A 26,244-nucleotide genomic window follows, 5' to 3' on the forward strand; every position below is an offset into this window, starting at 1 on the left:
GACAGACAGAAAAAAAGGATATAATGAGGGGTTGGGTGGGTGGCAGTGGTCTTGCTGGTTGGACAGGATTCTGATTGGCTGCCTTTGGCATATGAGAAGCTCTGGACAAACTGGCGTCACACTTAATATCACCCTCTCTTATCTTATTTGTTTTCAGCTACTTTTGTCTTTAGGGCTGCAACTAATGATATTTTTTTTAATCTATTAATCTTCTGATATTGTTCTAGAATATTTTGATAAACCATTGGTATATAAATGCCAGAAAGTAGTGAAAAAAGCCCATTATAGTTTCAGTTTTCATTGAATTCAAAAGTGAGATCATCAGTTTGCAGTAAGATACCAGTAAGTTGCAGCTGCACCCTGAAGACAGTATGTCCTCTGCTGGAGGCAGGGATAACTCGGAAACAACAGCTGAACTGGAAAATCCTGAACTCACTAGTGTGGCAATATTGCTTTCATCTGCTGTGAAGGAGTGCAGGCTGCAATTTGAAGAGGACTCACTAGATTCATGGTTTGATTACATGGGATTAGTGTGGTACATTCGGCACAGATCAGTGGTTATAGCAAACATGACATTGTGTCTTTTTCAAGAGCAAGAACAATGATTATGAAGATTTTTCCAAATCAAGGCTCAAAAGAAATTACATTTTGTCACTAGTGTGTAAAATAAATTATATTTTATCGTTATATACATTTCTGTACTTAGTCAGTTCTCTTTACAGCTATACTGTAAATTTGAGTAGAATAAGATGGCAGAGAATATTTAGAAGTTTATTGAGACACAAAGTGCCATGGTCTGCTCTCAGTTGGGATATCTAAAGCTGCATTATGTAATGTTTTGTGATTTTTGTTGTTGTGTTGCGACTGTTAACCTTTGTGAAGAGGACTGATGTCGATAAATACTATCGGATCAAGCACCACAAATTGTTTTCTAAAGCTATTTCTTTTTTTTATTATTATTTCTTTGATCGTCGGAAAGATCCAAGCATTGGCCTCCTCGTTTCCACTTGACAGCGCAGCAATCATGCCACTAGGGAGATGTTTGTGTGTTTTGGACAGAGAGAGGGATAGAGGAGCAATAAAGCCAGATTGGGGGATGGGAGTTAATGGGGGGGGGTTGATTTCCAAGATTTATGGCATGGCACTTCAAGAAATGCATGCATCCTGTAATTAAAACTCCCCCTTGCCTCCAGCAGTGCCATACATTACTGGCATCCCCCACCACCCCATCCACCACAGCCCATTTCAGGTTAACAGTCCCCACCCCTCTGCTCCCCCTTACCCACGATAATAAGATCATATAGCAGCTTGACATCACTAATGAGCACTGAATGGCACAATGAGGTTTCGCGGTCAGAAGCCTACTGTCACCGTTACACCACACATCAGCTGAAAGAGCCTTTCATTTGGATTTTCTCAGTGCCGGTGTAAAGCAAACACATCTTTCAGTAAGGTGACAGCAGTTTGCTGACTGCTGAACTGCTGTCATTGGGCAGGAAAAGGTGTGTTAATCCCTTTCATTGATATGGTGGCAGAGTGGCTCAGTGCTGAGGAATCAAGTCAGCATTAATCCCAGTATGCAAATTCCACATGTCAAATGAACATCTAGCTTCTGTTTGTTTACGTTCAGCACAAAGAGGCTTCTTTGTGGAAGAACGTGACGTGTGCGGAGTAATCACAGGTCACAGGATGATCATTCAAACATAGAACAAAGCTGCAACAAAAGAAAACAAATTAGAGGTTTTCTCTTTACTACATGAATTTAAACATAACATTTTAGGTTGCGATATACACAAGAACAAGTTTAGGAGAATCAGCAAAGGTTTTGTATTGTATCAGCTTTTTGAGAGCCTTAAAATACTATTTTTGCAATCAAAACTTATTTACTATTTTTAGGTAATGTACTGATTAAACGTTAATTCAATGAAGGAAAATTGTTGTCAGACAAAATGTAGATGATAATTGCTAATGAAATGGATATTGTCAAATATAATATGACAACATGCAGAACTGACCACGCACACTGACAAAACAAAATAAAAGAGGCTTTGAAATTGCAAAATTTGGAGTAATGAATAAAAAGAGACACGTGAGGAAAAAAAGGCCATAGAATAGAAAAACAGAAATAGAAGAGTGTTGGTATAGATAAATGGTGGAAAACTAAGTCACCGAAAATAAATTGCAACAAGAAACGTGTCAAACTATTAACAGAATCGTTGGAGATTTAGATTTCAGCGTTTCCTTTTATTGATGTTTTTTTTTTTTTATCAGCTACATGTTGAGTTGAATGGTTTCCTGTGTTGTGGAGTTTGCGCTCCATTATGTGTACAACTCTTTATGTGTGTGTGTGTGTGTGTGTGTGTGTGTGTGTGTGTGTGTGTGTGTACAACATGACTATCAGTAATGGCCTGGCCTGCTGTCTGTGAGCTGGGTTCTCTGTTCTCTGTGGTTTTGTTTTGTGGCATTCAGGTACAATGTGTTTCAAAATCATTGTCAATAACAGACTGTGAAACCATGTGAGCTCACAGAGCTGTGGCGTGTCGTTGTATGTAGCTGTTGCTCAGAAAGTAACAGAGATTTTACTATCACACAGCAAACTATAGCAAACTATCCTAGAAAAACCACTAGAGGTTCAATGGATTCACTGTACTCCCTGTTTTGGTGCCCCACTTTTACTGCTAACTTTGACTCAACTTTCTTGGGACCTTGCTAGCGACTGGACCAACATCAGGTTCTCATCAGGCCAGACTGGTCACTGTGTTTCTCTAGTTCCCTTGCTTCCTGTGATCAGAAGAAGGGAATCTGCTTAAGTTTACCGTCTTGGCCTTTCATCCACACACAACTGGCGTTTTGGGAGCACTGAAACTTCTCTCATGCACTACACTGTCACTATCTTCTTGTGTTTTATGATAAATTTAGTTTTCTTCTCTTAGTCCCCCTGGCTTGGTGCATTCTGTTTCTGTGTACATTGTAATGTATATTTGTCCAAATAAAGCTTTATTTAGAGTCTTTTTGGGCGTGTTTCGTGTGGATAAAGACATTTCTTGAAACAGTGGCATGTTTTTACAGAAGCCCTTTTAAGAACAAAAAAGTTGTTGAGAGATGTTTCCGTGTGGTTTAAGTCTTAGATGCTGTGGTCATCTTGCTGTTGCACATTTTCACACTGGCTGTCACAGTACCAGCGCTGAGGTTATGGGTGTGTTTTTTTACAAAAGCTCAGTGTGCTGGTTTAGGAAATTCTTGCGTAAGATCTCAAACACATTCTGTGATAGATAGATAGATAGATATATAAAAACGTGAGTTGTTCTCATCCATCTCTCTCCTCCTCCTCCCCCTCCTCCTCTCTGCAGCTGTATGAACTGGATGGGGACCCAAAGAGAAAGGAGTTTCTGGATGATCTCTTCAGCTTCATGCAAAAAAGAGGTACGTAACAGTGCATGTATAAATCACAAACAGCATATTAGTAGAAAACAGATGCTCTCACAAAAAATTCTATTTATCCACAATGTGTAATTTTTCCCCCAATATTCAAATGACAGCTCTCAGTCACATTAGATGTCCTCAGTTGGTGTCACAGAGAGGCTTTTAATAGTTGGTAAAGAGGGAACATATTTTGGTCTTTCTGACATAGGCTACACAGGCTATAATTGGAGGGAACACACTGTATCAAATGCTTGGAAACCTTCCAATCTGGCTCACTGACTTTGTGGCCCTGCCTGCACTTCCAGCACCTCTTCTTCTTCTTGTTGGGATGCTGCATTGACTTTATTTCATTTGGACAGGCTGACCAAAGCCTTATTCCTAATCCTAACCTTGACTGCAGCCTGTAAAATGCCTTACCTCTAATTTTAACCTAATCTGAATTTTTACCAGATCCTCAGAAATTGGGTTCTGCCGCAGTAGAACCAGGCTTCTTGTTCTGAAAAAGTCATTGTTTATACCAGAAAGAGGAAGCCACACACACACACACATACACATATACACATACAGACATACAAACACTAGCACACTCTCAGAAACACTTACTCGGCTACCATGAAGGACCTTCACACTGGTTATGCAAACAATGGCAAAACTGGAAACATAAAGTTAATTGTAGGAAACTGGGACTTGTGCAACAATGTGTATATATGTATTATGTCTCGCCCGGTCGCTCATTACAGAAGATTATTTTATAAAATGCCAAGAAAAGCTTGAGCCATGCTTGATTTATTCAGATCAGAGGGTGGGAGATGACATGCGTGTGCTCACAACTGAAAAAAACAGTAGTGGATATTTACAGCGTCAGAGCCAAGGGGCGGGTCCGCCAAGTCATGTGTGAGAATCTGACAGCGCCATCTGCAGGCCACATTCATAACTGATGCATTAACCTCATTATGTTATGTTAATACTTGCCCTGAGGACTGTATTTAGGACTAGTCTTTATTTGAAGCAATATAAATTGTTGACCTAATTATTGATAGCTTATTGTTTTACTCTGTGGAAACAATTTGTCACAGGTTTGTATAAAAGTGTTGGTGTTGACAGATGAGAAAATAGCCATGACAGGTTATATAAACTAGACAGAGACTTGTAAGCATATTGTCTGAGGGACATTTAAACACTCTAAATTTTTAAATGCTGGGTCTCTAATTATAGATTTATGTGTGGAGTCACTGTGTAAAACGTTTCTCTGGTCCTAATGTTGGGCATGAATTAAGGCTCCGGTATCATGTTTCCCATTTCAGTGAAATGGTTTTATGTTTTGTACAATCCATAAGTCACATGACCAAAGACTCACACTGTTTCGGTACTTGATGTAAATCCTCAGTGTTTCCCGACCTTGTTAAAGTAAATGTCATATTTTTTTAATGTAATAAATAAACACCAGCTAGATTTTAGATTATTCTAAATCTAAATATGCACTGCTACTTATTTCTTTAACACTTATTAGAACTGTTGCTTTTTTGGTTTATGTTATCTTAACTGGTATTATTCATTTACCATGTTTTTAAAAAGTAAAAATAGCTTTTTTTGTTCTCTGCTGCCTGTGTGCACAATGCTGCATTCTATCTGTTGACATTTCCCATATGTGTGTGTGTGTGTGTTGTTCTAGGAACCCCAGTGAATCGTATTCCCATCATGGCCAAACAGGTCTTGGATCTGTACATGCTCTACAGGCTAGTGACAGAGAAGGGAGGCCTGGTGGAGGTCATCAACAAGAAGCTGTGGAGGGAAATCACCAAGGGACTCAACCTGCCTACCTCAATCACCAGTGCAGCCTTCACCCTTCGCACACAGTCAGTACACACACACACACACACACACACACACACACACACACACACACACATTGTGCAGATATTGTTCTTGGCACACTGCAGTAGAAGTACAAGTACGCACACAGACACGCGTGTTATCAGATATCTAGTCTGTGAGTGACCTTAATCTGTTGTCTATCATTGTATGTCTTGTATGAGTAAGAGCTGCTATGCCAGGCATCCCGTCATAGAGACACAATCTGCTTTTTAAAGGGGCCATTCTGCAATGTAGTATTCCATTTTCTATAGAAGAGAAACTAAAGAAACTGCCAAATATGTTCCTCTTAGATACATGAAGTACCTGTACCCATATGAATGTGATAAGAGGTGTCTGAGCAACCCCAATGAGCTCCAGGCAGCCATCGACAGTAATCGGCGGGAGGGACGACGACAGAGCTTTGGAAGCTCCCTCTTCACCTACTCGCCCAATGGGACACCCACCATGCTGTCCTCGCCAAAGCTCCCCACGTCCAGCATGGGTCTGACAGTGGGCACCAATGGGGCCTCGCTGACTGCCATCCATAGGATAAAGAAAGGTGAAATTTGTTCGTTATGCGGCTAATAATGTTTTAAACCGAGGTCCCGGGATACATGAATGAGGTTATTCTGTGACGTCATCATGAGCCATAGCAATTGTTGTCCAGGAATTATTATCGCTGTCTAAGCCGGCTTAATCCCAAACCTTTTAAAAAATGCTGACTCATTTACAGTCAGCAAGATGTTTAGGGTAAATACTAAATAGAACCTACTTTCAGATACAAATGTCTCAACTACTCACTGTAGTTGTGGTTTAAGATGAGTACAAATGTCGAACATGATAAACAAAATAAAAATCCAGTTATACTTTAGTTACAGATGAGAAGAGAAACTCACATCATTCTGTTACAAGAAGAAGAACAAAACGTTTAACTTTAACATTAAAATAAACTTAAACAATAAATGTTTTAACAAAACTCTCATCTGGTATACATTTATTGATTGGTTGCAATAAAAGCTACTTGTTTACATGTTTTAGAAAGGTTTCATTTTCACAGTAGAAGAATTGATAATCACTTAAAAGCTTCTTGCACATCCATTAGGGAGAAATTTGCCATTAATGCACCATTATTTGAGGTCCAACCGCACTGACTGGCAATAACTGATGTAATGCGGATCGAAGTGTAGAAACAGAAGAAACTTTTTGGAGCTTAATGTAGAACAAATGACGGCTGTACAAAAAAATAATAAAAGCACACAGAAGCTAGGGGACAGGACCAGTCCCTGTATCAAAAATTTGTCATAGATTTTAATAATTGATTTTTACTGTCACACTTTATCATACCTCCATACCATATTTTTCAATTCTAAACATTCACAAAATAGTCAATAGCGGCTAAAAATTGATTTCAGAATAGAGTACCACATGATTCAATAAATACATTTGATGTATATTTTTTTAATGGAAGCAGCTCTTTCTGAGGCTCACACATAAAAGTGTATATAACATTTTGTCTCTCTCATGATGTTACACTAGAGGGCACATTACACTGATTGGCTCTTTGCCACCCAGGAACCCGAACAGCCTCATTAGCCACCTTCATACTGCTTTTCCTACCATATAGGTGTGGAGCAGCATATTAGTTTGAGCCCAGAGTTTCCATCATTGGCGATAAATATCTCTGCTATCATTCAAATAAAAATCTTCCACGTCCTCTCTGCTTCTGGCTTTCACACTGCAAAAACTGATTTTCAAGGAAGCAAAGTAAGCCTCGTTTCAGGGAAATATAATCTTGGCAAGCAAGTTTTGCACTAGAAAAATAATCGGATTTTAAGAAACAATATCTACTTTTGTCTTAAACAGATGATACACCTTGCTTTATGCTTTAATCACCAGTAATCCCAACTACAAAGTTAGCTTGATCAATTAAAGTTAGACTAATTTCTTCAACTGACTTTCTTAAATTCTGGCCAGTTTTGTCTAGTTTTTGGTCCGTCTCCTTGTTTTTTAAGCACATTAAGTTCTAAAAGTGCTTCTAGCCAACAAATTTTGTTTACCTCATTGGCAGATTATTATTTTTTAAATCAATATAAGAATATTTGGTTTATTTCTTGTAGGGCTGTTTCTGCAGTGCATGACATTTTTCTATTGGGCTTTTGACTTCTTCATTAACATTAAGTGCAAGATTTCATACTCACGTCCGCCTTCTGTCCCTCTCTGTACTGTCTGACCAGAAGAGGGGGGCCAGTCGCTGCCGGGGGTCGGTATGGCTCGTTTGCCAGCAGGAGCCCTGGTGGGTCACTCGGTGGCTGCCGTGCAGGCAGCGGCAGCCCAGGCGGCGATGGCGGCTCAGGTGGCGGCTCTGGAGCAGCTAAGGGACAAACTGGAGGCTGGTGAGCCTCCAGAGAAGAAGATGGCGCTGCCAGCCGAGGATCACCACCGGCTTCTGCAGAGAGCGCTGCAGCACAACCTGCTGGCCATGACCGCCCAGATGCCCATGAACATACGCATCAACAATCAAGGTACCAAACACACATGCCAGTTTCATACCAGGCAACATGAGCAGAAGAATACAATGAGTCACGCATGGTTTTCATCAAATGAAGTGTCTTTATGACAATGGTGAAAATGTTCATTTAAATCATTTACAACCTTGTCTGGATCAGTTTCTGGACTGGGTTGTTTTACACCCAACTTCTATTTTTCCACTATGTTCTTTTGTCAAGTATTTTTCTCATTGCTGTTTTATCGGGTTTAAATAGAAAACACACTTTCGTATTACCACACTGCATCTGCATTTCACTTTTATTCTCCAGCTTATATGTAAGTGGCATTTCACACATTCTCCCTCTTCCTGGCAGTTAGTCTCTCAACATTTTCTCATAATCTTGTAACAAACCACAACACCCAGAAGTAAGGAAGTTACCCACTGTGAGCCTATACGTTGACCTGCTTAGCTTATAGAAGCACCATGCATGTTCGTCTGTGTGGGGATTCCCTAATGCAAACACGCACTTTGATCTTATAGCAGAGTTTGTCTGGGTTACTGTCTGACTATCTGATTAAACACACAACCTGTTTCTCATTACTGATAATCCAGGTGACTTCAAAGAAAAGGCTAACAGGACTTGTGTGCAAATTCAAAGTGGCTTTTCTGTGAAAGATTATTGTAAATCTGAACGTGTTTGATAAGTTAAAGAGGAGTCAGCATTGGACTAGTGTGGTGCAAGTGTAAAGATTGCACTATATACTGTGTATACCTGTGTATATACTGTACAGTATATAGCAGGAGTGGTCCGTTGAAATCCCGAGAGGCCCAGAACTGTCTGAACTGTGGAAATGTCTAATGTCCAATATATGGTATATTATATATCATATATAAATATGTGCATCAGGATCTGTGTGTATTATTAGTAAACAAGAAATTGAAGATGACTATGACCTGGATGTCTGAGAATCCTCACAGACATATCAAAATAATCTTAGGGACTTTTAGGGAAAAGGTGTTAATTCATTTGACTAAATGAAGTTCTGCACTGTCTACATTTCTTTTCTCAGATCACATCATGGGAAGTTACTTCTCTCTGATTATCAGTCTATTTTCCCTCCCTCGTCCTCTCGTACTAAGGTTTCACTCACCGATGTTCACACAAGGAGCTGCTGCTATGTTATGATAATGCCATTATATATTATGTTGAACCATAATAAACACTCAGTGTGAAGCTGTGCATCTGTGCGTCATGCAAATATCTCACAATAAAAGCCTTGTTTGAAAATGAATAGATACAGGGAACTGAAATGGAAAAGTGCCTTTATTCTGGTACAAAATAGCAAGTGTTGGATTTGCCGCATATATGACAGTTCGCTCAAGTTGACAAGTGTTTCGTCATAACACGGCAGTTACCAATGATTTTAGGAAGTACTGTAGGTCAGGGCACGGATAGGACGGCGCCTGGGTCTGGATCCAGCCCAGAGTCTAGCATGTAGTGACCCCTAGTAACGACAGACTGCTTCTCCGCAGCTGAAATTGGTGACAAAGAAATTCAAGCTACAAATGACCTATGATATTGGCTGCATTTGAAGGTCGAAGTTTTCCACCCAGTCTCAATTATGAGTCATGCAAATAAATCAGTTGTTGTCTTGACTGGCGTTGAGTCAAAATCCAAAGTCTTTCATATCAGAGACGGAGACAAGACCAAGTGAAAATGTGTCCCGAGACGAGATTGGACCAAGACCAGTCTCCAGTAATACAGCACTAACACAAACTCTGTTATTTGTTTGTCTTTATAACAGAAGGCAGACAGGACTCGGCGCTGAATCTCACCACCAACGGCACAAGCAGCATTAGCATGTCAGTGGAGCTCAACGGCGTAATGTACACTGGTGAGTTTAACTCTGAGTTTAACACCAATCACAGGCATGATAGTAGATGGAAAATAGCTCTGGTCCATTTACAGATATGTTATAATTGTGCAGAGATAAACCACTAAATAAATACACCAACCACTTAGTTCCCCCTAGCGAAGACAATTTCTCTCCACGTCAAATCTCAGACAGAGAGCCAGTGATTACATTTAATTGAATTTAATTTCTGTTACTTTTCTCTCTTTTCTCCCCAGGCGTTCTTTTTGCTCAGGCAGCAGCGGGAGCAGCAGTGGGGTCAGCCTCCTCTGGTGCGTCTGGATTGTCTGTGTCCAACAATCATGCCGCCGCTCCTCAGCAGCAGCAGCAACACACACCTACCTCAACCTCCAACAACCTGTTGTCTTAACAAACCCCCGGCCTCCCCCCCCCCCCCCTTTTTTTTTTTAATTACCACGCTAAGTAAAGCCAAAAACCAACCTCATTTTCTATGTTGTCTATGCCAAAAAGAGAAGACCCACAAACCTTACAGGAAGACTCGGATCACTTGAAGTACACTATCTCAGGTTTTCTCTCACAAACTCACCTCTTTTGTTCTTCGTAGCCAAAATCATTTTGGAAAACAAATTCCAACTGCGAGTCAGTATCCACGAAACAATGCACAACTTGTGAATTATTTATTTCTACATAAATGTACAGATTACCGGAGAACAAAAGAGAAGGTAATAACTAGAAAGGGCAATGCACTGTTTACACATATACACAGCTACTGACTGACAGTAATGTTTTATCCTCTAGGGGAGTAGAGTTTTTTTTTTGTTTTTTTTCTTTTAATCTTTTGATTGTCATTATTATCTTTATTGTTATTCTCTATTGTGTTTATCATTTAAATCTTTAACAATCCTCTCACTGCAGGAAAAAAAAGTCTATATATTTAGAATTCTATAAAAAAAAAAGAAAATATGAATATCCTCTATTTTTAATCAGCAAAGCTTTAAAGGTATATATGTTCAGGGCATATAACAATGTACCGCTGTGACCTCATTTTATGGAAAAACCTTATAACCTTATTCACATGGCAGCCAGTTTGTATCTCTACGAGGAAGAAGGAGTCTGGTGCACGTGTGCACTGCTGTTTTGTACCGAGATACGCGCCATATCTATGCCTCAAAGTCACCAAGGAAACGCAAACCAGAAATGGCTGCATGCGCAGAATCTGCATGGATGTTGACTTGTGAATATATTCGGTCCATTATCAGCTGTGTGGTTGTTCTGCCTGAACAGCTAGCCCTTACCTGTGTGTTGACATAAGGCCAGTTGAATACATATCTATGCCAAACATGCAGGTATATTGTATGGCTGTTCGTACCATTAAGGTGGAAAAACGAACTAAAGCCTCTCGTTACACGCTGGACGTCCGGAGCCTCGATGGCGGCATCGCCGACTATTGACGCTTGAAGTTCAGGCTGTATGTGAATATCTCGTTTTCCATTGTTCTCAGGTGTTTCTCTGCGCATCGCTTTGTACTATATCCCGCAGTCTTCTTTTCAAAGGCTCCCCACAGAACGGTCCGTTTTTATCTTTTCTATGACTTAGCCCTCTCATGGAGTGATTGTCTCATGGTCAGATGCATGCACGTGTTTGTCGGTGAGAGCCGTCAGTGCGCAGGAACACACACTTTCCTGCCACGGATTTAAAGGAATGTAGCGTCGCTAAATCCTTGTTTTGGGTGGAAACACTTGTGACAATCAGGGGTCAGGAGATTTAGCTGAGCTGCAAAAGAAACCTCTCCTGACAAATACTTCGGCTCATATCTAATGTTTTGTCGTTTTTATTTTTCTTGTATCTTAGATTACGGATGCTTTTGCTTTTTTTTTTAGCTTTGTGGGTGTTTTTTTTTTTGCATGACTTTAGTGCTTTGCCTGATCCAAGTGCTTCTTATCCTGTGCTGTGTCGTGAGGATCATTTCTCGCTGTCTGTCGGCACAGAGAATGTCTTGTAATCGTCTTTGACTGTTTTTAGATGAATTGCTTAATTGGGGCTTTTGAAGACGTGAGATCAGAGATAATCATAGCTGTGGCTGAGCACTTGTCCGTGCAGTTCACAGCAGAAACACCCTGTCACCTCATACATAGTCGTAGTTGTGTGCCTGCGTTTTGTAGTAGATTAATCATTCAGCTTTTTGAACTTCAACCTGTGTTACCTCTCTGGTCTGTTGGCTGTTAAAGATTGTTACTCATTCTCGACCCCACCCCAAGCAAAGCAGCCTCATTCCTAGCAATGTTAGGAAGTAAATCAGGCTTTGTGTGTGGGTTCTGATGTGAGGCCTTAAGGCCACAGCATGAGATGACCAGAGAGCAAACAGTACCTCCACCTAATCACTTTTATTGACCCTCCCAAATATCACCAGATGGCTGCAGATGCTATGATTGTGGTTCTTTTTCTCTGTGTGAGATGCACCGACTGCACCGACACTGTTCACTTTTAGATGGGGCTCTTGATGCTCAGACAGCCAACAATCAAAACCCCCACCTGCAGAGGCTGTCCTTCAAGCTTAGTCAAATTTTAAATAGAGTCTTAGAGCCTTACTTGAAACAGAAACAGGTTCTCATTGACAGAAAACTACACCTCCATTGTGTTAGAGGAACATTTTTACTGAGAAATGTGACAGAAATGAGTCATCTATTTGTGTTAGATATAAATAAGCCTCAGCACCAGGCTATTCAGATGCTAGACAATGCACAAACTGTCGGTTAAATCAGCTAATAATCATAGGACAAGTGAGCAAGTCTCACAGGTGCACAGAATAACAGTGTTGGTGTTTTACTTTAACCCACAGTGGAAATTAGGTTTAACTCCGCTTCCAGTTGCGCAACATTAACTTTGTTCTTAATTAATTTTTGAACCTTTTCAGGCACCTTGGCCTAAGAGTGAGTGAGCGTAATGTTCGCTATCTTACCAATAAATAAGATCATGTGATACAGCTTAAAGCTCCAGAACAGTCACAGAGAGTAAGATTAGTTTTTCAGCCGTTTGCTATCATTTGCATATTGTTTACATTGATTTCACATGTTCCCACCTTGGAACACACAAGAGAGACCGTGGCTCTCACAGGTGGCGCAGCTACGACTGGTGTTGAGTTCACCGTCATATCTGAATGTGCCTGTTTTTTTTGTGGGTTTTTTTGCATTGCATCAGTGGCACTGTGTGTTCTTGTCCATACAAAAGGGTTAAAGTGACTGCTAATGAATGGGGAAATCAGTAGACCAGCCAGACAACTGAACTCAGTAACCTTGTCACTCATGACCTCTGAGGATGAGCCTTCTTCTTATGCCAGAGAAGCATTTGCAGAACTGAAAGTGACATCTGTGCAAGATTTCAGCTTTCTGTCAGCAGCCTTTCATTGTGGTAGATAATGCAAAGCTCTCTGCATCATTACAACCTTTTTTTTTGTTACATATACAGGTCTGACAGAGACTTCATCAAAAACATTATCGACATCAGTCAGGAGACCAGTCAAACCCCAACCCTTTAAAAAATAGTGGCATTTATGCATTCTTGAATTGTATAATAGGGGTTTGGTATCAACGTTCACGGCCCACTTCGAAATATTGTGCAGGTTCTCGGGGGAGATTTCTTTTAAGAGGAAGTCGGCTCATTTCTACAATGAAAAATGTAGGTAACAGGCCTTGCCTTGTGGCTGCTTCCTGTTTGCAGATGATTGTACAGACGCAGGAAGGTTAATCTGTCTTCTTCGCACGTGACATACACATTTATCCAAAGCATTATGCAGTGAAATTTAATATATCTTGAAATCTAATAGTGTGATGAAAAACAAATACTTGCATTTGTCCTAATCAGCTGTTTAGTAATTGTGAATTAAAGGAGGATTATGATTTAAATAGAAGCTTCTGTAAATGTCTTATATTACATTGTATAGAGCTGTATGTGCCCATGTGACTGGGTAGTCTGTGTCTTCATTAGTAGCAGATGTCACCGTGGCTGGTACAATCAAAAAAAGGCGGAGGGGGGGAGGCTGTGACAGAAAGCAAAATTCAATCCATCCACATCTGAGGGATCAACGTTCTGTCTTAAGATTTGACCCTGTGACCCCTTTGGCCCCTGAGGCAACACTCAAGCACCTGGCACCTTTAGTGGATCCATGGTTATCGTTTATCCATTAACTCAGCTCTGTGGAATATTTGCATTTGAATAGTGGAGGTACTGCAGCTCTCTCTTTCTGGGTGTGTGTGTGGGTGGGTGTGCACGGCAGCATCTTCAGTGAAGGCTTGGTACGGACAATCGGACGATGCTATGACAACACAGTATACCTCCAGACACTTGGACATCCCATCATGAAAGCCCCAGCCCCACTTCTGCCTCTAGTTAGAAGCTTTGAGAGCAAATTTTTGTTATTTCAGCCACAACAGAAATTCCTATTGAAGGCCGTGTTCCCGCAGGAAAATCAATCAAACTGTTGTTGCTGCTGATTTATAAGTAGTTTGGTTTGACTATGAAAGACCATAGACAATCACCGTAAATCAATACCCATTTGAGTAATGTCAGGGCATGGGGTAGTAGAGAAGCTTCAAGCTTTGCAGTAAGAGCTCCCCCCAGTGGTGGTTTTTGTTATGATGCACAATCAGATTTCCTGAATGGAAGGAAGTACTTGGATTTATGAAAGGGTGTATATGAATTTTGTGGCAAAAAATATGCCTCAATTTCAGTGTTCACATCTTCATTCACTTCCAGTGTTTCCAGATTTTTCTTTTTGTTGACGTGAATTGGTGTTTGGATTGTCACAGAACACTGAAATAATCATTTGAGTTGAGCTCTTTTTTTAATGTATTGAAACCAAGCATGAGTTTGATAACACAGTCCGGAAAGAATCACTCATCGGACGTCCCTGTCTTGTCTGTTTCTCTGTATCTGTTCTCAGGCAGCTGTCCCTGGTGTCAGAGGGAGCTGATTTGATATTTAAAGAAACATTGAGACAGTTTAGCTGTAAAACTGTGTCAGCCTTAACTCTGTCAGTGTGAATCCCAAGGTTGTTTTCAGAAGCAGATATTTTTCCTGACTACTGTCAGCTGCATCTGTTTGTCTGTGGCTGCTTCCTCTCGCTGCACACGCACATGGTTTTCATTATTAGATTAACACGTGACTTTGCATCTGAAGCTCTTATTTCTTTAGTTGCATTTGTCATAGTTACTTTATTGTTGTGTGGTATTGTAGTTAAAAGCTTGGATTGATGTCAGTTGTCTGCTTTGGCTTTTGTGCAGATCAGAACAATGATTCAGCCGGATTCATTCGCTCAATGCAAAAAAAAAAGAAAAAAAAAAAGCGTCGCGTTTGAGTGGAGTTTGATCTCCTGATGTTAGAAGTCATAAATCAAGTGGTGTTTAGGAGTTGACTCCCAAATTCCAGATGTTGGAGCTTCTGATCAGCACAAACCCTCTGTCAAAATGCCATAACCGAAGAACGTCAAAACCTTTGGGTGTTTTATCTTGAGTCCTGCTGCTTTTACTCCCACCAGAGCTGTCGCTGAAATGACCTCTTAACCAGAGCACCTTGTGTGGAGAATCGACTGCGACTCACTGTTGCCACACATGGATGTTTTGCCATAACATTTACGGTTACGGTGTTTATGGGTTTCGGGGGCTTTTGACTGGACTTCACCTCTGACTTTTACTTCTATCAAGGACTGTGGTGGAGGGGAAACGATGTCGATAAGGAGATAACAAGATGCCTTCTGCTATGACAATTATTGTATGAATTACCCTGTACTGCTATGATTCATTAAGTAGATTATTTCTGAAACGTGGCCTCTCACAGCTCTGTTGCATATTATGTTAATATGGTTTTGTTTTTGCTGTCTTTGATTTGTTTTTTTTTTTGTTGTCTTTTTTTTTAATATGCTATAGCAACTGTGACACACAGAGATTACATTTAGAGCAGATTTATTATAATAGTGATAATCATGATGAGAAATGTAATTATTTGTAGGGAAGTGCGTGTGTGTCTCGTGTCAACTTCAGAGATGAAAAAAAGGCTCTGTCTTTTCAGGGACTTCTCAGGAAAATCTACCTCTGCCTCCAGTTTGATTCATTTAACCCAGTGAGCACTCACGTTACAGTGTAGTGGGTACACACACACACACACACATACACACACAGAAGGCATGAGGACAAACACCAGGGTCCCAAATGTAGAAGAATATACCAGAATACCAGTTTCTGGGGGTTAGATATAAACACAGCGTCCGATTTTATACACAGGATAAAACATGGTGGTGTATTTACATCATTTTATTGGCCCGATATAAAGATATTATTAAAAAGCCTCAGAGGAAAATCTTTTCACCCTGGTTGGTGAAGTGAAAGGTTTATTGTGGACACAGCGACGGCTTCCTCTCTGTCTCTCTGCTTCTCTCTGTGTTGCATTTTTGTGACACGTCTGCTGTATATTTAAGTACCGACAACGGGTAACCTCACGCTCAACAGTTAAATACTACTAGTGCTAAGACAAGTACTGCTTCTAGTACCGCTGTTCGTTCAGCAAAGTCGTTTTGGTTTCAGTCTGTTATTGTAATGTGTGTTTATTCCTCCTTTTTTCTATAAACAATTACATTTTTACGATGAATGGGATGTTTCCCGGTAACCACGTCTAACAGTAGTGGAGGCGGGCAATGCAACTATTTTCTCTTGTTTTTTGTTTTTCTTGAAGGGTGAAGAGCTGTTCTTCTACACATATATTTACTCAATATGTGTTTGTGTGAATACTTTTATTTTGAATCTGAAATTAATAAAAAATATCACCTTTCTTAAATGTCAGCAGAGCTTTGTGGGATTTCTTTTTTTGTTTTTCAATCTTTAAGCTGAAGTGTGTAAATTTCTCAGTATGAACATATTGTCAAATGAGCTTACACAATGCTGATTAAGTCTTGTCGGCTCCACGCGATTGTCCTGTGTTTCTACTTACAGCAGGGTTTTGTTTTCCGTGTCTGTGGTGACACAGGGTGATGGATGGCGGGAAGGCTGAAGCATAACAGCAACACTAGAAAGGTGAGATGGCAGCGACCCTGAGGCTAACGAATCGTCCCTGGCTCTCTGGAACATGAGTGAGCTTTCGTTTCAAATGTCTTAACGCCCAAAATGAAAGTACATAAATTAAATCAAAATGAATTACTTTAGTTTACATGTTAATAGAAATGGTAAAATAAAAATGTTTGCATTTGCTCCAGAGTGAAATTAAACTTTATCTTTGTTTTTGGTTAAACTGTTGTTATGTTTATTGTTTGTTTAATATGTTGATGAGAGTCGGCGTTTTAAAATTGTTAAAATTGAAATATGTTTGTTTGTTTTTAAGATTTGGAGCACATCAATAATCGAGTGCTCGGCCTGCAACGTGACTCGCGTCTCACGTTGACGCTGGAGTTTCGTGAAGCACCGCCCAACAACGGTGTCCGCAGTGGTGAACCTATCACACCCGGGGATATTTAAACTCACTACGGTTATATTCGAGATGGGTCGAGGCTGAGCGGGGTGGGCGGAGTCAACTTCTAAAACTACTGAACCCAGTCTGGTGTGGTGGATAAAAAGAAAACATCGAACCTCAAGGCAACTGGAAACTTGCAGCGGATTTTTTGGGGGGATTTTTAATGAGTAAAACCCTCACTTAAAGAAGCAAAATGAGACTCCGGTCTCAGAGAACGGTTTCACCGTGTTCGGAGACGCCGAAGAGACGCAAGAGCATAAAAGCGACTCCGAGACGAAGGCGCCTGTCGGTGACCGAGAGCCCGCTTCAAACCAAGGTGATGGACGGTTATTGTTTTTATTTGACTTTGCCCTGGTAGTGTCCATGGATACAGTCACATATTCAGGAGCAGAAATACTCGCCTGGCGTCGTGATGCTCGTTAAACCGGATGGTGTTCGCCAATGCTCCCGTAACAAAACAATGGCAGCTAAGCTAACGTTAGCTCTCTGTTGTGATTGTGGACGATGGGTGGCCTCTAAACTTCACCTCACATGGAAACGAAGACTTTAAATACATGTGTGCCTGTTGTCAAACGCTACTATACCCAGGGCTGCAATGATAATTCGATTACTAAATCAGTCAACTATTTTGATACTCGGTTTTAATCGGAACCATTTTTCTGACCTCAGCGTAAGTGGGAATGTTTTCTGGTTTCTTTGCACCGTATAACAAAGAAATCATTAAAATGTAATCATTTTGGTTCGTGAGCAAAACAAGACATTCGATAACAGCATAATTTACAGGTCTGGGAAGCATTTTCTGACATTTAATGGACCAAACAATTAACTGATAATTGAGAAAATAATCGACAGATCATTTGATTAGGAATGTAATTTGCAGCTCTCTAAACAAAGCATTATCGCTGACTTTAACCATAACCAATGTCTCACCCTAACTTTACCCTCCCCTCGTGTTACACGCACGTGCGGAAATTATAATAAAATGAGAAATGTGATTGCCAAGACAAAAGTGATAACATTAAAATAATAAATTATAATGTGTGTGTGTAACTCGGAAATGGCCAAGTTTAGGGGCAAGATTGTGCTTAGGTAAAGGTCAATGCTAGATATTATTTGGTTCTGGTTAAGGTCAACGATAAGGCTTTGTTTTGGCTGTCCAGATGAATGGGGGTCAATGAACTGCTCTGAGTGGAATAGCTGCGCAAACCTGTGTGCATAATTGCATGTTTTTGTTACTTGTGGAGGACCTGTTATGGTTTTAACACTGACCACAGCCGGGTCCTTCAGAATCTCAGAAATTAGACTGGTTATTCATTCAAGTTATGGGTTGCAGGTACATCTGACCATTAATCTCACTATTGATAGATCTACTCTGCTGATTATTTCCTGAACTTGATGTTTAGTCAATATTTATACTGTTTATACTTAGACATGAGCTTACATTACATACTCACTTGTTTGCTTTATGGTTCACTACTTTTGGGTATTATCCTTTTAGTATGACCATGGCATTACTATGAGCATCTTTTCACTGCAGCAGACATTTAAGATCTGAAAAGATTCAACTTTGTTTAAAAGGTCTTTTTGTGTCTGTTTTGCATTTAAATTAAAGTTATTGGATGACATCAGTCCACGTTACAGTCACGTTTATGATGTGTCTTAATGCAACAGAAAGAAGGAAAGCAAAAAATGGGATGTTTTGGTTATTGCAGTTTGAGATTGAACTTAAAAAATACATGCTAAAAGGTCAGTTTGTCATTCAGACACCTTGATGAAATTGAACAAAGTTTTTTCTTTTTTATGGTTTACTCTCTTTTTTTTTTACTATTTAGGTTGAAGAGGCTAATGATTCCCATCTCTCAGATGATGAAGTCCCTACAATGACAAGGCGCCGGCTGCCACGTCGCCGGGCAAGGAAGAGAGCGGTTGCCGTTGACAACAGTGAAACAGGTGTGTTCAGCAGCGTTAAGTTATTCAGTCCTCAACCTAAACTCTTGACACGTTTCTGCTCTTGTTTATATTTATCGTATTGATTTTCCTCTTTAGATTTGGACTTCAAGACCCCGATCAGGTCCATCATGCGGCATCAGCGCATACTAACTGAGATCAACTCAGCGTCGCCACCCACCTCAACGGCCAGAAACATCTACTCGCCAATCGTACGTTTCCTCACACCCAGCAAAGAGAGTGAGTGCAGCTACTTATTGGAGGAGTTCAAATCATTTGAAATTCATGAATTTAAGATTTGAAATAGTAAAAGTTGTTGTCATCACCGCTTTTGATAAATCCTGACTAGTGGCATAAACTGACTCACCAACGGCATAAACTGTACTAGAATCTCTGTAGTGACCTGTGGTCAATTCCCACTGTAAGTAGGAAAAGTAAGAGCAGGAATTAATTTTATTGGACTAACGCCAAGGTGTGTGGGTTATAGAATTATAACCCACATATAGAATACGATAATAATATGATATAATATGATATAGAATTACTGTATCACGGTGTTGGATTTCCATGCTTGCTCAGAGTTTAAAACTTGTGTTTCTTACAGTTTGTTCTGTTTAGGCCCGCAACTTATCATTATTTTAGTTAATGATTAGTTGTTTGGTCCATAAAATCCCAGATGATGTTGAAAAATGTTGATTGGTGTTTCCCAAAACTTGAACTTGTGACGTTCTCAAAGGTCTTGTTTTGTCCACAAACAAAAAAATATTCAGTTTCAGTGATTTCTTTGTCATATGGAGCAAAGAAACCAGAACATATTATCCCAATTAATTGATGATCAAAGTAGTTTGAATTTTTATTTAATAATTGGTCACTAATTTATTTATTGATATTGAATGTTTCAGCCCTAATGCTGATTATGGCTTGTGTGTTTGTGTTTGCAGATAGGAAGGGTGCGCGACGCAAAAACAGCATTGTGATGAGCCCAGAGCAAGGTGTATTTGGTTATGGCTCCATTGACCTTCTTGCTGGTGAAGAAGAAGATGACGTCTTTGATCCGTGAGTCTGTGGCTGCTTTGACTGCAGATCATCCCACATAACAAAAATAAACATGTGGAAACATGATAATAAAACTGTTCATCTCAATGAAATAAAGATGCTTTAGTCATCACTGAAGGAGCAATTGGAGGCAAATGACTCTATAAACATAAATACTTCCATTCATTAGAGGATTATGTTTTTTCCAGATTTACCTTCATCAAGAACATACCGTCACAGTCTCAGCATTCCCAACCCCGACTCCGAGATATTCCACCTAAGACCCGGAGCTGTCCAGAATCCACGCTGGTGGTCGACCTGGTGAGTGTGTGGCTCTGTGACTTACTGCCACGCAGCACATTTGAACAATAATTCACATCACAACAAATACCTGAACTTTGAGTTGAAGGTTCATCCAATTATTCATCCAACCTTTTTTCTGAACTTTGAAACACAACTCCGTTGTCTTTAAATGGGTTCAGTTGTAGTGATAATAAAATATGTCTATAATAGTAATATATTCCATTTATTTTATTTGTTTTTAACGCATGGATTATCATGATGGCATGTGTCACACACTTGGGATGGTAGACAGAAAGATGTATGAATAATTTACTGTAGCTTATTTATCAACATTAGCAGGACATCAGTGTTTTTGCATGTTTTTACAATAGCTGCATGTTGTTTTTCTGAGTTGGGGTCAAACACAGCAGCTGTTTTTGTCCATCTGTGTTTAATCTGGCTCTTGCACATCAGCATGTTTTCATTTGCTGTCACATCATTCATAAATTATGGACCGCATATTATAATCAGGCCTTTTTGTGAGATAATTTTAACTGGTTTGTAGGTATGCATAAAGTAAATCTGAGAAAAGTGTTGCAGTTGTAGGCAATGGGTGCTTTTCATGACTCAAACTCAGTATTGTTTGTTTTGTGGTGAAAATGTGACGTAAAAGCATTGACAGTGCACCAATAATGAGAGGAGTGATTCGTGTCCTTCCAGGAGGAGACACTGATGTTCAGTTCTCTGAACGTGATCGAGGACGCAGAGTTCACCTTCCTCACCGTGTTCCAGGACCATCAGTACAAGGTGACCACTCACTGCCCGCTACCAGTTGCAAACCTGTCTGAGCAAGCAAATCATCTGTTAGTGATAAAAAGTAAACATAATAACTAGCACAACTAATATGTGGACAGTGTGAACCTGTCCATCCATCTTCTACAGCTTTATCCATACAAAGATGAACGTTTTAACAGTTTGGCAACATTTCTGTAATGTCCCTGGATTACATTACATTACATTACATTACATGTCATTTAGCAGACGCTTTTATCCAAAGTGACTTACAATAAGTGCATTTAAACATTTGGGTACAAATAAGAGCTAGAAGTAAGTAAGAGCTTCAAGTAAGCCAAACTATGAAGTGCTAGTCATAAGTGCGATGTATACGTTTTTTTGGTTTGTTTTTTCTGTATGTTTGACAGTAGTTGACGGCGCTACATGACCTTTCATTTTGTACAATGCTAAGTCCACAGTATGTGTAGATAATTAAGAAGGAACTGAAGAATAAAATGAAGAATTTGTTCATTAACATGTCTGTTTTGTTCTTTTATCCTTCCTTGTTCTAAACAGGTGCACATGATCCTGCGACCACATGTGAAAGAATTTCTGCAGTCCATGGCAAAAGTCTATGAGGTATGTGTTAAATAAGTGAGTTAATCTGAGGTCAAATGAAATTGCCTTGTCATTTATTGTTGTGCGGAATTGGTCCCAGCTGCTGTTTGTGTTCCGTTCCAGCTGTTTGTTTACACATGTGCAAAGAAGGAATACGCTGAGAAGATACTGGACATCCTGGACCCGCAGAGAAAACTGTTTCGGTATGTGTCTCTTGACGTTTCCTTCCACTTGTATTTCGTAAACTCTGAGCTTGGGTTTATCAGACTCAGTCAGTGAGTGTCGTCTTGCTGTTGACCCGTCTGCGGCCAGTTTGGACGACGCTGAAGAGCACCAGATGGTCGCACCATTAGTCACTCTTTGTCTCTGTGTAATGGATTTCTTTGACTGCCACTCAGAGTAAATTAAAATGAGTGCAGATGTGTTCTTGTCACGGTGAGGACTGGAGGACAGTATGAATTACCCCCCCGGCTTGTTTGTGTTTGTAAACACAGCTGCCTCTCTATCAGGTAAACCTCTCTAATCCTGTGTAGGATCTCTCTCACTCTGCCCCAGCACAGACTTCTTGGTGGCATTGATTCAACAACATGCTTGAAAAAAAAAAGCCCTTTAAGATTCTGATCCATGTTCTAATAGCATCACATAAATCCTGCAGGTTTGTCAGGTGCATGTTTGTGTTGTTTACCTCCTGCTCCACCACGTCCTAAAGTTTTTCTTTAAGATCTGGTGACTGTGGAGGCCTCACAAGGTCACGGCCAGTCCGAGACAACATGCCGTGCATTAAAGTGACAGTTCAGGGTCTTTTTTGTGTGTGTGGTTATATAAAGTATCATCACAATCAGCACTTAGCCAGTAACCAGCCTCAGAAACTGAAGCTCAACCTCACTGAAAATGTTCAGTTGCAGTGGATTAAAATCTTTTCTTAATCTCTGATGACATGTCCTGAATCAATACATTTTTAACATACAGCTCCTTTTAAATAGCTAAATACTTTTGTCCTTATTATTCCCAAAGTTAGTGCTGACTGTGACAAATACCTCACACAATCAACACATTTAAAAAAAAAAAGCGGAAGTTTGCTGGAAGGAAATGTTTAATAATAAACTAGTTAACATTTTTGTTTTTCCTACAGACATCGTCTGTATCAGGACGACTGTGCCTGTGTCCTCGGCCACTATATCAAAGACCTGAGTGTCCTGGGGAGGGATCTCTCCAAGACGGTGGTTCTGGACAACGCACCGCACACATACCCGTACCATGTAAGCATCATCAAGTCTGTGACATTTCTGTAAAGTGTGAAGCCGTTTAATGTATGGTGAATTAAAAAATCCTATTTGGACGGGTTTACTTTTACATGGGGGAGTGGGGTGATGTCATTTTACCACACGACATGTGTAATATTAATGGCCAATTTGCACTGGATAAGAAATCTCCGCAAGACTACCGCAACTAAATCGCTCCGCCTGTCCCAGGAGCCCTTAACTAGGCCCAGTCGCAGAGCGGGGGGGGGGAAGACGAGTAGTGCATCCAGCGATCTCCGACGCAGGAACCGGCTACACACAAGCAACTTCACCCCTGACGATCATTGATATCACACGTCAACACACACATCAACATAGCGCCTCGATCCATGCTTGAAAATCTGTGAAAAACTACTTGTAAACAGGAGATGACGGAATATTTATGTGCATACTTCTGGTCTGTTTGCATGGGATTAGTATTAGTCACAGTAATATTTACTGACATTGTCCGGTAATGATTACTGACAGTAATCTCTGGTAATAATTATATATACACTCAGTCACTGAGTCACTACAATGGATTTCTATAGCTGAGATTCCAGAGAGGCTCTGTTTGTGTGAGGTCGCTGTAGATCTGAAAGGAGAAGAAGGTGAGGGGAAGGGATGCAGCTGTATGAAACCCTTTACGTGTAGAATGAAATCTGTGTGAAAGATAAACAGAGCGTTAACGACCCAAATGCAAATATCCACTGCGGCTTGGGGCACATAGCTACATGTCGTCTGCTTTATCTCACGTACAATCCATACACCATAGAGATTTCAGAGACAAAGTCGAGCAACTACTTTTTTATTTAGTCAAATAATGTTCATAGGGTTATGAAAACAGAACAGAGAGTGGCCCTTTGTGAAGCGTTTTTAAATTTAGGATTAAAGGTCCACTGAGCAACCTCTGACCTTTCTTTCTGGAGTTTACTCACGCTGTGTGCCGCTGTCGTCTCACCTTCTGTGTGTGTGTGCCGCTGAAATGTCGTCGCAGACACACAAAAACAAACCGCTAATTTAAGAAATGCAGAGAGTCACGCGGAGCTAATCGACTGAACTCATTTGACAAACAGTTTTGAATGTAACAGACATTTGCTTGTCCAGAAAACTCCAGCTCTGTGATGTGTTTTAATCGTATGTAAATAACAGTGGATCTCTACAAGTGGAGTAAGATCTACACGGCCGTGGATACACAAGGGGTTTTCACGGTCCTGCTTGTAAACAGCAGTGGTATAAACTTGCAGTTGTCTAATGAAAACATCATTTACAGAGGGGTTTTCTGGTGTTTTTTCGCAGCTGATGAACGCGATTCCCATCAAGAGCTGGTCTGGCGAGGCCGAGGACAGAGAGCTGCTCAAACTCATCCCTTACATGGAGAAACTGTCTGCAGCGGTACGTCTGTTACACACACACACACGCACATTTGTTTTTTTCTGAAAAGTCATCTCACTTTCATTAAAGATTAAAAGACAACTGATGATTATTGTATTGTTGTGTTGCATGAAAATGATTCCCAGGCTGTGAGGATAATATATTCTATAAAACAAGTTTTTCCCCCTCATCAAACAAAGGTTATTTGTGCTATTAAAGATTTTTTTTTCCTTTCTGTTATCATGTGGAAGTGTTTTACTCACACTCCCACAGACAAAGTGCGGCTGTGAATGAAACAGCTGGTTATCTGCAGCAGCATCTGCTTGCTGTCTTTTCCTCCCTCGGTTTCATCGTTCTGAGCAAATATCTGCGGCGGTGTTTTTTCAGGAGGATTTTCGGGAGGTGCTGAAGAAGAGGAAGGATCACTTCCACAGGCTGCTGACGGAGGACTGACGGCACTGTTACTGCTCTGTGTAACCTTCACAGCTCCATTTCCTGCTTTGGCTTTAAAGGAAAAAAAGAGAACCGGCAGTCTATCTGGCATTCTCCCACCTGAAGCCCGTTGTGTTGTGTTGTGATGTGTGGTGAACGTGCTCACCCTCCTCTTTTCCCCCTGATGACTTAAGAGGACGCCACGTCGGTATTTCAAACATGCTGCCGGTCATTCATCACACCAACCTCTTTTCTCCCAAGACTCATTCCACAGAGCAATAAAGTGCAGGCCCCCCTCCCGCCCCTTCCCTCCCTTGGGTAATGTTTATTCACATACAAAGCTTTGAAATGTGTTGTTAATAGAAATATTTGTTTTATTTATTGATTATGTTGCTGCTCACTGGCTGTCATCTGTGTATATTTCTAGATAATGATTTTTAATACAATAAAATCATTCTACTAATGCTGGGAGAATGAAACACCTATGTTTTATTATTGTTATTAATAATATTCATATCACAGACTTTATTTAAAGACACAAAAAGGTCCATCGCGCACACACACACATTAAAAATAGCAATGTTAAAAAATGAATAATAGCGCATACAGTGCTTATCAAGTGTATTAGACCACCACTCAAGCTGCCATAAATGAACAGTCTTGGTAATTATCAGAGTCATTTTTTATGTTTCTGTAATGGTTAATACACACCAAAATTATATTTTTAATGCTAAAATATAACTATTATTGTTGTCTATGACTTTTCAAATGTCCAGTTTTACCAAAGAAAACTGAAATAAAAAATAGTAAAGCACATTACAATTTCTTGATTAAGATGTCAAATTATACAAAAAAAAGTTAGGTTAGTTTTAGTGGTTGAATGTTATGCTTGATTAATTTCTGACTTGTCAGAGAAGAAGCCCAGTGAGCTGGTGAATTCAGTTTATTTGCCAAAAAATAACAGCTACGTTCTTAGTTTAAAGCAAGTTTTGGAAAGATTTCTGAAGTATGTTTTCTCGGTGGTTTAATACATTTGTTAATAACTTTATATACATAACAAATCATTTCAATTAAGAAAAGTCTCACCACCTTGTACAACATGTACACAAACAGTAGTGCCAGTGTCTCCACAGCGTGAACACGAGTAAACCTGACTGAGCTAAATCAAGTTAAGGCCTAAATAATACAGTTTTTCTGAGTCTGTCGTGCTGCGCGTAATACGGTAGATGTCAGGTTTTTTTCTTATTGGCATAAGAGGTCGGTACGTCGACACTGACAAATGTTTGGCATTTTTCCATCTTCACAGTTTATGGATCAGTCTCGTGTCGCCATCATAAGCCACATTAAGTCTCTGCATGTTAGTTTTTAT

At 40.1% G+C, this 26,244-nt stretch overlaps 2 protein-coding genes across 3 annotated transcripts in view; both read left to right on the forward strand.

Annotated features, from left to right (window-relative positions):
- The window catches only part of arid3a (AT-rich interactive domain 3A), a 40,690-nt gene extending 28,601 nt beyond the window's left edge, over positions 1-12,089 (forward strand). The window contains exons 4-9 of one of the 2 annotated variants that reach the window (XM_058637773.1): positions 3,351-3,423; positions 5,096-5,279; positions 5,589-5,836; positions 7,512-7,799; positions 9,571-9,660; positions 9,897-12,089. In XM_058637773.1, coding sequence (XP_058493756.1) covers positions 3,351-3,423; positions 5,096-5,279; positions 5,589-5,836; positions 7,512-7,799; positions 9,571-9,660; positions 9,897-10,048 — 1,035 coding nt within the window. In that variant the 3' untranslated portion in view covers positions 10,049-12,089. The remainder of the gene's footprint in view (positions 1-3,350; positions 3,424-5,095; positions 5,280-5,588; positions 5,837-7,511; positions 7,800-9,570; positions 9,661-9,896) is intronic. The other variant, XM_058637774.1, reaches the window with a different exon arrangement.
- Positions 12,090-17,169: 5,080 nt separating this feature from the next.
- Positions 17,170-25,360, forward strand: ctdspl3 (CTD (carboxy-terminal domain, RNA polymerase II, polypeptide A) small phosphatase like 3). The gene is made up of 11 exons (XM_058637775.1): positions 17,170-17,449; positions 18,966-19,083; positions 19,180-19,320; positions 20,022-20,136; positions 20,325-20,436; positions 21,118-21,204; positions 21,748-21,810; positions 21,913-21,992; positions 22,922-23,048; positions 24,369-24,464; positions 24,831-25,360. Exons 1-11 carry the CDS (start codon positions 17,327-17,329, stop codon positions 24,894-24,896), a joined length of 1,128 nt encoding a protein of 375 aa, XP_058493758.1. The 5' UTR covers positions 17,170-17,326; the 3' UTR covers positions 24,897-25,360.
- The last annotated feature ends 884 nt before the right edge of the window (positions 25,361-26,244 follow it).

Source organism: Solea solea, chromosome 9 (assembly GCF_958295425.1).
Source record: "Solea solea chromosome 9, fSolSol10.1, whole genome shotgun sequence".
NCBI lineage: Eukaryota > Metazoa > Chordata > Actinopteri > Pleuronectiformes > Soleidae > Solea > Solea solea.